General features: G+C 51.4%; 2 protein-coding genes across 2 annotated transcripts; one reads left to right on the forward strand and one right to left on the reverse strand.

The window, feature by feature from the left end:
- The first annotated feature begins 10 nt into the window (after positions 1-10).
- LOC107215240 lies at positions 11-2,593 on the forward strand. The gene is made up of 5 exons (XM_015651258.2): positions 11-797; positions 900-992; positions 1,470-1,534; positions 1,925-1,991; positions 2,078-2,593. Exons 1-5 carry the CDS (start codon positions 27-29, stop codon positions 2,225-2,227), a joined length of 1,146 nt encoding a protein of 381 aa, XP_015506744.1. The 5' UTR covers positions 11-26; the 3' UTR covers positions 2,228-2,593.
- Positions 2,594-6,587: 3,994 nt separating this feature from the next.
- On the reverse strand, positions 6,588-10,761 carry GH1 (growth hormone 1). The gene is made up of 5 exons (XM_015651253.1): positions 10,727-10,761; positions 9,683-9,846; positions 8,837-8,953; positions 8,329-8,490; positions 6,588-6,838 (listed from the first exon to the last, which is right to left on the reverse strand). Exons 1-5 carry the CDS (start codon positions 10,734-10,736, stop codon positions 6,638-6,640), a joined length of 654 nt encoding a protein of 217 aa, XP_015506739.1. The 5' UTR covers positions 10,737-10,761; the 3' UTR covers positions 6,588-6,637.
- Positions 10,762-11,743: the final 982 nt, after the last annotated feature.

Genomic DNA, 11,743 nt, shown 5'->3' on the forward strand with positions numbered 1-11,743 from the left:
CATCCTCAAACTGGGATCAAGAGGAGATGGAGTCACATTTGAACAGGCAAGCACTGAACCCCTGGGATGTAGCTGGTGGGTTAAAGCCCACTCATGACAATTTTGTAGATAGATACCTCCGAGAGAAGGTGGAAGATGAAGCTCCAAGGCAGAACTACATCAGTACTCTCAATCAGGCCCTGGAGGACAACCCCTACTGGGTTGGACATAATCAGCTTTTCTACCAGGTGTTGAGCCCTGTGACAGCAGAAGGAGGGCTCAGAGCCACGGCCAGAAAAGCTGAGCAACGTCTAAACAGGAACTGGGATTTTCTCTCTGACCCATTGGCTCAGAGCCACCTCGCTGAGAGCAGCAGGGGAGAGGCCATGGCTGAAGAGAAGCATTCCTCTCAAGGCGGGCACCTCCTGATCATGCCTGCCACCACAGACACACAGGGGAAGCAACAGGAGGAAGGGTCAATGTTCATAAAAAAATCTGGGAGACCCCAAGGCCCAGATCTTGCACTGGTTCCAGGTGAGCTCTTGAATACCACAGTCCATCATCACCTGCACTTGCTGGAGCCAGACGAAGGCCTGTGGGCGTTCATGGGCCATGTGGAGCAAGCCCTGAGGACTGGCTGCAGCCTGCCCCAGATCAAGCAGGCCTGTGCCAGGACATTCTCAAAGATTGGGCTACTTCTAAAGGAGCTCAGTGAGAGGCAAGAGACCCAGGGAGCCTCTGATCGCATGGGCCAGTGTCCCCTGCAAGACAACATCTCCAGACGCACAGCTTTGCAGGATCAGGAGCCCGCAGAAAAGGTAGGAGAGCTGATGGGCACTGCTGCATGTGTCCTTCTGGGCAAAGGAGAATGGAAGGATAAATTTTCTTTCCCTCCATGATCATCTTTTGTCTTTTCTCAGCCAAGGCCAGAGACTGTGGATGACACGATCACATTTGTGGTTTTGCTGTCTCTCATCGCAATCATTTTGCTGATACTGAAGTGTGTCTTCCACGTAAGCCAATACTTGTTTGACACGTATCTGTCTGTCTTGTAGCTGGAGCGCCGGGGTGATGAGCCCCATGTGCCACTGCAGATGCCCCTGCACGTGCTGGGTGCCACAGGAGATGTTTTCCCAAGCCTGGAGCTTGTGGCAGCATCCACAGCACCCAGATCAGCAGGGTTCAGCCTGCCTGGGGGAAACTTATCCTGCCTTCTGTCCCAGTTCTCCCCAGCTTTGCTTTGCTCTCCTGCCTTCAGCCACACAGCAATGAGATTGGGAGCTCTGTGAGTTCAAACAGCTTTTTGAGTTCCTGGAGAGAGAAGCAGGAATTTGAAAAGGAAGGACGGGTTCTTTTTAAAGCCATTGGTACTGGCACAGACTTCCACATGTGTAGAACAGACTGGGTTGGATGAAGAATCTTTTGGTCTCTCATGTTCTGTAGAGTATGACAAGAAAATTCTGGTGTTACAAGTCTCTCTCCTTTCCAAGGTGTGTTCCCGATGTGCTGCAGCTATTTGCCGACAGCTACCCAGCTGGAAATCGTGGCTGAGAAGGTAACTGCTCCCTGCCCGTGCCTCTGTTGTGCCAGCAAGAGTCTTTCCTGTGAAGAGAAGCTCCTCCCCGAGCCCCGCAGCCGCGCGGGTGCCGCTGCCCAGGACTCCCCTGGCTGTGTTTGACACACGTCGCGTTTGGGGGAGCCCCGGGAAAGGGGCTCCTGAGCGACAGCGCTGGGCACGGCCAGGAGCTGCCAACCCAAGCAGCCCTTCATGCAGCAGTGATGCTTTCCCAGATGGGGCACCTGTGTTGGGCCAGACAGGGATGTTCTTTCTGGGACCCACATCTTCCTTTGTCTCAGCTGAAAGAACCCCAAGCAGGAAGAGGATTCTGCACCTCCTGCAGCCCTCCCCGGCCAAACCTCAGTGCTTATTTTCTTTGATTTTCAGGCTGTCTATAAAACTGAAACAGAGATGGAGGAAGAACAAGTACAGGGATGTAGAGGATGCAGAGCAGGTAAGGGCAGGAACAGATGCCAGTGCTGCTCCTCTACCTGCACCACCTGCTCTGCCTCACCTCTCTAAATCTGTGGCAATTTCCAGGACCTGCCTGAGCTCAGTGAAGCTGAATTGCTGGTGGTTCAATACATCATGGATGTCCTTGATAAAGAGGAAGAAGAATTGCAGAAACAAATGCAGAAAGAGAATACAGATGTCTCACAAGAAGAGATACAACATGAAGAACTTGAGTGAGGGGAAGATGGATGCCAACACTTCTTCTCCAGCTCCTGCACCCATACAGGAGTTGCGGAAGCTTTCCTTTGATTCTAATCCTTGATCCTTGGATCCCAGTTCTTGCCTTGGAGGCTATTTCCTTAGCTATTTCCATACTGATATTTCTTTAACTCTCATTGAATGATACTTCCTTCACAGTTCTTTCCTTGGATATTATTCCTAATAAATGCTGGTTTTGTGCAGCCAGAGTGTCCTGTGAGCAGGGAGAAATATCTGTGTATGTTCAGGGATGTGCAAGTGATTTTGAGTGTATGTGTGTATGCTCATGTATCTGGTACCAGAAGCAGGACTCACATTTGAGTAGCAAGGATTAATCCCCTGGGATGGAGGTGGTGGGTTAAACCCCACTGATCATGAAACCCCATAGAATAAAAATTGTCCTTTCTCCTCCCATTTTTGCTGATGTATTTGTAAAAGCAATTTCTCCTCTATCTTACTGAGTTGCTCAGCCTGAGCAAAAGGAGGTTCAGGGGGGACCTTCTGGCTCTGCATCACTCCCTGACATGAGGGACAGCCTGCTGTGGGGTTGGGCTCTCCTTGCAGGGAACAGGAACAGGAGGAGAGGAAATGGCCCTGAGTTGTGCCAGGGAGGTTTAGGTTGGGCATTAGAAAGAATTTCTTCACAGAGAGGAGGATTAAACATTGGAATAGACTGCTCAAGTGGTCACTGTCTGAGGAGGTGCTTGAGACACAGCTGGACATGGCCCTCAGTGCTCTGGGCTGGGGGACAAGGTGGGGATTGGACACAAGGTGGACTCCATAATCTTGGAGGGCTTTTCTGACCTCACTGACTCAGATTGTTACCAGGACTGGAGCCTGCCCTGGACCAGCTGCTCAGTCCTCTGCCAGGGCCACCCACCAGGGATTAATTCCTTCTCAATATCCCGTCTAACCCTGGGGAAGCCACTCCCCCTTGTCCCGTCCCTCCATCCCTTGCCCCAAATCCCTCTCCTGCTCTCCTGGACCCCTTTAGGCCCTGGAAGGGGCTCTGAGGTCTCCCTGGAGCCTCGTCTTTTCCCGATGAACACCCCCAGCTCTCCCAGCCTGAGAGCAGAGGGGCTCTCAGAGGATCTCTGCAGCCTCCTCTGGACTCACTCCAGCAGCTCCACATCCTTCCTGTTCTGGGACCCCAGGGCTGGAGGCATCTCTGCAGGTGGGGTCTCACCTGAGCAGGGCAGAATTCCCCCCTCACCCTCTGGTCACACTGCTGGGGATAGTGATAATTTCATGTTTTGATGCATTTATAAGACAATAGAATATAGAAATTGCATTTCCACCTGAGAAATTGCCCCAGCAGGGATTTATTTCCACAGAGGCCAGGTCTCTCTCTCCCCTCATGAATCACCACATCTTCCACTTGGAGTTCTCCACGTTCTGTGTCCAGACACCGGATTTTGCTTTACCTTTGTGGTTCAAGCTCAGCCAGGGCCAGGTGATTTCTCCTGCAGCAAATCACCCCTTTCCTCTCTTTTTCTTTAAACAGACTAGACTTCTCTCATTTCAAGAGGTATCTCACATCATTCCTGTGGCTCACCCCTGAGCTCTCCCAGTTTATGGTTGTCTTTTTTCCTTTTTTTTCCAAAGAGAGGTCAAAATACCTGAGTTCATTATGAAATAAGACACCCCCTGCCTCCCTTCATGATTTGGTGAGCTTGGTGCCCCTTCCCATTGCTTGAGCTGCCTCAGCTGTTCATTCATTACCATGTTACAAAATCTTATTTCATTTAATGGAAAACACATTTGAAAGTAGAAAGAACTTCTGTTTTATATAATGTGAATGGCCCAGCTACTTGGGGTTCAACACCTGTGCTTCACAAGGCTCTTGTGGCTCAGCACATTTATTACATGACTTATTTTTTTTCTTCTTAGAGAAATACTTTTCCTGTTCCTGTAAAAACGAGTCCCACAGCTACTCCTGCTGGTAAGACACCTTCCACCTCCAGTTTTCTCAGAGCAGCTCTGGGCTTTACGTGGGCTCCTGCAGGGAGGGCTCATTCCTTTTATTGTTCTGGAAGTGCTGCACACATGTGATATTCTATCTAAATAATCCTGCAGCTCTGCTGGTTCCAGATATAGCTGACCTCAATAAGTTGACAGGAAAACACCTTCTTTCTAAAACCAGCATTTATTTTGGAGCTTAATTTTAACAGCATTTAGGTTTATTGCCCATTTCTGTTGCTCTTACATATTTGGAGGAGAAGCAGACGTTGGATGTGACGCACACAGTTCTCACAACATTAAACTTTCATCCTTAATAAAACACTGCAAAACTTTTGGAAATGATGAAGACAGAGCTGCTCCAATTTAGTGGCATCATTAAAACTGAGATCAAACAAAACTTCCTCTTTGAGGTCAAACTGTTCCAAGGACAATTCATTGGCCTGGGAGAGAAATCAAGGGTCATTTTCTCTCTACAACATGCTTTAGTTTCATCCCTATGCACATATTTTTGTCATGTATAAGGGGCAGCTTCCCCAGAATTTAGCACTTGGAAATGTTTCTGCTTTGGAAGGACTGACTGACATCACGAGGCAATGAGCCAGAAGGACACCCAGCCACTCTCATCCCGAGCAAGTCCTTCCAAATCCCCGTCTGTTCCCCTTTCCATGGGGCTGAATGATGCCTTGTGGAGAGCGAGTGCTGAATTCCCTCCCACACTCTGTCACAAGGGGAGGGAGGACTTCTGCAGGAGCAGAGGTTTCTGTTTGACTCTGCTGCTCAGTTCCCCTGTGGGCTGTACCAGTCAGGTCAGCTCTCTGTGGCTTTGGAAGGGGCTGGAGAGCAGGGGCTACAAGGAGGAGTGTGGAGAGACAGCAAACCAGCAGAAATTCCATCTTCTCAACTCATAACGAAAAAATCTGATGGGTATTGGTTGTGTCACACCCCAAAATGCTCCAGTTTTGCTGCTGCTCTTCAGTAAGGAGCAGTAGTGCCTGTGGACAGCAGGTGAGTCAGCATCACACAGGGAACAGGGGGTCACAAGGTGGGGCAGGCACTGCTCCAGGAAAACTGCAGGAGGAGGAGCCATGGAATTTCCTGAGTTGGGAGGAACCCTCAAGGATCAGCCAGTCCCACCCTTGCCATCCCTGCCACCCCAAGGATCCCACTCTGGGCATCCCTGGGAGCAGTGTCCAAAGGCTCCTGGAGCTCTGGCAGCCTTGGGGCCGGGACCATTCCCTGGACAGTGCCCAGGGCTGGCTCATGGCAGGAGCAGAGAAGGCAAGGCCAGCCTGGACTTGGCTCCTTCCAAGCAGACAAGAAAATGCAAACCCTCCTTTTTGTGGGACAAGTGGAAACACATCAGGGTCTCAGGAAATGACAGCACGAGAACAAGCAGTGATGGAGCTGAGCACTGGGAATGAGCCACAACAACCAAGGGGATTTGGGCACACCTCTGTGCCCTCATTTCAGCTGCTTTAATAACAAAATATGATCCTGCAAGGTCAGGGCTTCCCTTGCTGTCAGCTTTTCCTCCTTTGCCATGAGGTTTGTGTTGAGAAGTGCCTGTACCTGCTCAGGTGAGTGGACACTGGGCACAAAACTGAGCTGGGGTGTTCCCAAACTCAGTGACAGGAAACTCCTTTTCTCAGGGCTGGCTTGTGTCACAGCTGGCCCCAGCACCCACCTTGTGAGCACCACCAACCAAACCACCTCAGACTCAGCTCCTTCCAAATTCACTCCCCTGCCCCACCCTCCTCATACCCCAAATCCACTTTCCCAACCCCAAACCTGCCACTGTCCTAAATTACCCCAAATCCCTCCCAAGCCACAAATTCACTCCCCTCAGACCCAGCTCTGCCCCCAACCCTAAATTCAGGTCCTAATTCATCCTTCCAGCCCCAAATCTACCCCCAGCCCCAAATCCACCCTTCTAGGTCCAAATCCACCCTCACAGCGCTAAATCCTTATCCTCCAGCTCCAAATCCACCACCCAGTCCCAAATCTACCCCTAAATCTCCCCCAAAGCCACAAATCCACCCCCCTCAGCCCCAGTTGCCCCCCCCCCCCAAATCCACACTGTAGCCCCAAGTCTACCCCCAAATCCAACCTCCCAGCCCGAAATCCTCATCCCCCTGTCCCAAATTCGCTGCCCAGCCCTCAATTCCCCCAGCTCCAAATTCAATCACATTTTCAGACCTAAATCAATCAGATTTGCAGACCTAAATCCCCCCTCCCCAGCCCCAAATCCTCATCCTCCAACCCCAGATACACCTCCCAGCCCCAAACCCTCACCTCCCAACCCCAAATCTCCCCTGCAGCATCTCTCCTCTCCCATCCCCCCGAACATCCCATCTCCCCCAAAAGCCAGACTCGTGTCGGCATTAGCGGGTTTTATTCTCCAGTTCCTCTCCCAGGAGCGGGGCGGGCTCAGAGGGCGCAGTTCCCCTCTCCGTAGCGCCGGCACCTCATCACCTTCAGGTAGGTCTCCACCTTGTGCAGGTCCTTTTTGAAGCACGACAGCAGCCCGTAGTTCTTGAGCAGCGCGTCCTCTCCTCGCAGGTGGAGCTCGAATTTCTCGTAGGTGGCTTTGAGCAGCTGGGCGCCCCTCGGGCTCCGCTCCTCCAGCTCCTGCGGGACAGCGGGGCCGGGCAGGGGCAGCTCCCGGGGATAAACCTCGGGGAGAGGGCAGGGGGATCCCCCCCGGATCTTAAATGGGATTTCAGATGTGATTTTGGGCGTGTGTGTGGCAGAACGTGCAGGTGGAATGGTGCCAGTGACACGCGGGGCTGCGGGGAGGGAGGGCTGTCCTGGCCGGGCTTCAAATAAAGGTCAAATCACAGAATCGAGATCTTTGCGGCCCCTCCAGACAAGGAGATGGAGAACTGCACAAATAATTCTCTCTTCCCCCACTTTCCCAAAGCTCTGATCCAGCCCCACAGCTCCATCTGGAGATCTGTGCTCAGCCACTCTCCCTGCTGTGCTCAGCAACAGAATGGTTCTGGTGAAGTAAAAAGATTGCTGAAAAATGAATATTTGTGTAATTTATGTCTGTGGCTTCTCAATGCCCAAACACACGTGGAATGCAGTAGAATCTGCAGTGGTCCTGATTTCTTTGCTTGCTTACTCCAGCACAGAAGGTCTGTGTGTGCTCACAGGGCCTGACTTGCAGAGTTATTTGATTGCTAGAAGATGTAAATAATGATCCAGACTCATTTCTCACAGCTACAGCTGTGAGAAATGGGTGATGCTGGCAGATAAACTCACAGAATAAGCATAACTGAAGGGTGTCCTGACAGATAATGGGCAATTTAAAACAACAAACACAAAATTAAGAAGACCTTAAAGGGACCTATAAAAGAGAGGGAGAGTAACAAGGGGAAATGGTCTTAATCTAAAACCATTCAGGTTAAATCTCAGGAAGAAATTCCTCACTGTGATGGTGTTGAGGCCCTGGCACAGGGTGCCCAGAGCAGCTGGGGCTGCCCCTGGATCCCTGGCAGTGCCCAAGGCCAGGCTGGACATTGGGGCTGGAGCAGCCTGGGACAGTGGGAGGTGTCCCTGCCATGGCTGGGGGGGAATGGGTGGGATTTGAGGTCCCTTCCCACCCAAACCACTGTGGGATTCTCTGACAAGATCTTCCTTGGAGGGATTACCCTCCAGCTCTCAGCTTGGAGTGTTGTATTAATCAAAGGGGGGAACACCAGAGCAAGTCCTTCCCTGCACAAAAATATGTTTATAAAATGCTGTGAGGTTGCAAACCCTGCAAACTTTTCCCTATTTCAAAGAACTTTGCCTGGAGATGTAACAAACATTGTGCTGCTGTCTGATGTATGTCAGCAATTGGGAATTTGGTGCTGGGTTTGGAAAGATTTTGAATCTGAAATGTTGTGATTCCTGGTGGAACCTGAGGAATTGTGGCACTGCTGGTAACACAAAGTCCTGTGTTCTCCTCAGTGATGGGACCTGTGCACTGGGGGGTCATGATCTTGTTATCTAAAGGGAAGCAAAGTCCAAAGGATGCCCTGTGGAAGGCAGGGAGATTTCTCATGGTCTGTGGATCCTTGAGACTGCCCCGTGCCTGGAGATCTCTGTTATTCCACAGTCATGCTGGGACTTACCCTCATCAGAGCTTGGATCCCTTCTTCCAGGTCCTTTAGCTTTTCATACACCCTGTCTGAGGTGCCAAAAACCAAGTTGTTTGTGAACACCTTGCTCAGGTACTGCACTGGAGTCAGCCAGGACTGGATGAGAAGCAGGGAAAACCGGAGAAGCTCCATGTCCTGAAATTGAGGCAGAAAGGTTCAAAGCTGAGTAGGTCTGGTGTTTTGTGGAGTCCTGCCCCCTCTGGAACAGCCTGGAGTGACCCAGAGAGGGACACTGCTCCTGCAGCTTCAGTTTGCAGGCTGAGGGCACCACCCAACCCCATGTGCCATGTGCAGACAGCAGTGTTCTCATCCTGGAGCTGGGAATATGATTTATAGTGTAACCCAGGAGAGTCTGCAGGGTTTAAATAGCAAAGAAGAGAGAGGAGGGTGAAAACACCAAAGGTCTCACAGGTGGAAACGCTCTGATCCTGCAGTGGGGACTCTACAGACAGGTCTGTGGCTGCCCCAGTTCAGAACTCACCGACTTCTGCTGGGCATCCTCCTTCCCTGTGGGAGCAGGGATGGTTTCTGAGTAGCAGTAGGCTACCTGGGAGTTTTTGTTGGTGTGCCTTTGGTCCTCTGGGATGTAGCTGCGTTCCTGTGGAGACATCCCAGACACACTCAGGTCTGCTGTCCATGGACTGGAGAAGAGCACAGAGAATTCCCAAGCTGTCCTGTATGGTTCCTCTTTGCAAGGAATAAAGGGGAGACAGGAGGTGCCTCTGGACAGGGTGGAGAGCTGGGAAACAGGAGTTTGTGTGTTGGCACAGCAGCTGCCCTGAAGCTCTCCCTTTGCCTAGGGCAAGGTGCTGCTCTTCAGTAAGGGCCAGTTGTGCCCGTGGGCAGCAGGTGACTCAGTGTCACCACAGGGTGTCACAAGGGGGGGCAGACACTGCTGCAGGCAAACTGCAGGAGGAGGATGAACAGAACACACCTGGACAGGTTCTCCCAAGGAGGAGACGATCCCCAGGGACAGCCTGTGCCAAAGGGACAGCCCCTGCCAGCTCCTGGCACCTGCTGGGTTGAAGCACTCAGACCCTCCCAGGGACAAAAGTGACCAACACAGGGAAGTCCAGCAAAATATCTGTGTCACCTCCCAGCTGCCCCTGTGCAGGGGGTCTGGACACAGGTGGAAATGGCCCCAAGGAGGCATCAGAGAGGTGACAGTGTCCAGGCTGGTGGATCACAGCCTGTCCTATCCTCTTAAGGTTCTTTCTCCTCCCTGAGAGCTGGCAGACTCCAACAGCTGGGAATTCTCTGGGAAGTTCTACAGTCCTGGAGCCACCAAGGAAACACAGAGGAGGTGCCCTCAGGCCACAGCACTCACAAACTCCTTGTAGGTCTCGGCAGCCAGGAGGTGAAGGTGCTGAGCCCTCAGCACAGCGTTGGCAAACAGGCTGGACAGGGGCATGGCTGGGAAGGTGGCAGCTGGCTGTGGCCACTGCAGCCCCAGGGTGATCACAGCAATGGCCAGAGGAGAGAGCCAGGACCCTGCAAAGTGGAGAGGAAGGTGTTGGGAGTCCTTGGGGGCTGCTGAGAAGGAGGTGCCACCTGGGAATTCATTCCCAGCCTGTTCTGCCCGTGCTGGATCCACACTCACCTTCCATGGTGCCCTGTTGGACACTGGCTGGGCTCAGCCCTCCCCAGAATCGAGGGAGACCCTTGAACTGGACCTGCCCTCAAGGCTGCTCCCAGTGTGACCAGCAGTGTCTTCCTGGCTGGAATTGTTTGCTCCATGAAAACCAAGGGGTGTCCCTATGGTTTTCCCTGACACACTCATGTTTTCCCCTGGGCTGTGTCACTGTCCTCACAGGGACAAGAGCTGTGACATCACCTGTGCTGTGACCAGCTGCTTTTGATCCCTGGGTCACACCTTTAGGATTTGGTGAACTTAGCCAAGCCTAAAGGTTTTCAGCCCATGACATCCAACACAAGTGTCCACCTGTGCTCACACAGACCACAAAGCTCATCTCAAAGAAAGACCCTTAAGAGGAGGAACACCCTGGAGCCTGTAGGACCTGGACATTACTAGACATTATCCTCATCTCTGTCTGAAGTTTGGAATATGAGTTTTGCTATCCCTGCCAACATTTATGGTAATAGTAACTATTATAACTGTGGCTTGATCTTGTTCTTCAAGCTCTCAACACTTTCCTTGACCACCTTAGGTTAAAGATTAATTCATGGATTAGAATCACACTTCAGGGAAAGGTTTTCTTTTTCATGGATTTAGAAGTTGTCCTGTTTTAATTTAGGGATGGCAAGGAGTGTGTGTAGCCCAGCACAGAACCACCCCATCATCATCATCATCATCTCCTGTCACCCTACACATCCAGCAATAGAAATCCTTTAAAACTGAAATAAAATGTACCTGGAGCCATTTCTGCTGCTGAGTTGCTCAGGTGTGGCTTGGTTGGGAGTGTTTCCTCCTTTCATCTGGTCAAGGAAACTGTGGAGCCCCCCCTTATATAGCAGGGGGTCTGTTTAAAATGGATCTGTGTGTTCATGATCACAACAACAGCTCTGCACATTCCCCCTGCATAAATGCACAAGTGTTCACGGTGGTGCTACCTCATCACAGGCATTTTCACAGATGTGCAGCTTGGGCAGCTTTGTTTGCCTCAGGATGAGACCAGTGCCCCATGATTTCATCATAATTCTCCTGTTTATTGCGATTAAAAGTTTCCTCATCACAGCAAGACTCATCCCAAATCAGATCATGGTGGAATTGGTTGTGTCCTCCTGATGTTCCTGCCTGGCTCTGCAGCCTTGGCCCACAGGTCCCAGGGCTGACCGGCCAGCATGGGACATTTCTGGCTTAAAGGAAGTGGCAGCAGGAGAGGTTTAGGTTGGATATTAAGGAAAAGTTCTTCCTGAAAGGGTTGTCCAGCTGTGGCACAGGTGCCCAGGGCAGTGCTGGAGTCCCCATCCCTGGAGGGATTTAAAGCTGTGTGGATGTGGCACTCAGGGACAGGGGTTAGTGCTGGCCTTGGCAGTGCTGGGGGAATGGCTGGACTGATGCTCTTAGAAACCTTTTCCAATCTAAAGGAATATGATACAAAATTCTGTGATGTTTTCCTCTCTATTATTTGTGGGGATAGAGCTGGCTGGATCTTGTCAGATGAATCCTATTTCTGACAAGGAATTGCTTCCAATTTCTCCCAAAATGTCAAAAGTTCAGCAAACGCTTTTGCTGAGCTGGTTTGTCACAGGTGTGACAAGGAGCTGTCCTGCCCTGGTGCTGGTTTGGATTCCAACCTGCCCAGTGCAAATCCAGAGCTCTGGGAGCTTTCTCTGATCCTCAGCTGGACAAGGCTCTGGGAAAACCTGGTCATGAACACCTTCCTGCTCCTGCCTGAGATGCAAACGTGAAATACCGTGGGATTAA

Source organism: Parus major, chromosome 27 (assembly GCF_001522545.3).
Source record: "Parus major isolate Abel chromosome 27, Parus_major1.1, whole genome shotgun sequence".
NCBI lineage: Eukaryota > Metazoa > Chordata > Aves > Passeriformes > Paridae > Parus > Parus major.

Bases quoted from the DNA above. Each gene is read 5' to 3' on its own strand.
- LOC107215240 (XM_015651258.2), top strand. From the start codon at position 27: ATGGAGTCACATTTGAACAGGCAAGCACTGAACCCCTGGGATGTAGCT. The intron at 798-899 runs GTAGGAGAGCTG...GTCTTTTCTCAG, and splicing joins ATCAGGAGCCCGCAGAAAAG to CCAAGGCCAGAGACTGTGGA. The intron at 1,992-2,077 runs GTAAGGGCAGGA...GGCAATTTCCAG, and splicing joins ATGTAGAGGATGCAGAGCAG to GACCTGCCTGAGCTCAGTGA.
- GH1 (XM_015651253.1), bottom strand. The intron at 8,491-8,836 runs GTGAGTTCTGAA...CCTCAATTTCAG, and splicing joins AGGATGCCCAGCAGAAGTCG to GACATGGAGCTTCTCCGGTT. The intron at 6,839-8,328 runs GTAAGTCCCAGC...GCTGTCCCGCAG, and splicing joins GGATCCAAGCTCTGATGAGG to GAGCTGGAGGAGCGGAGCCC.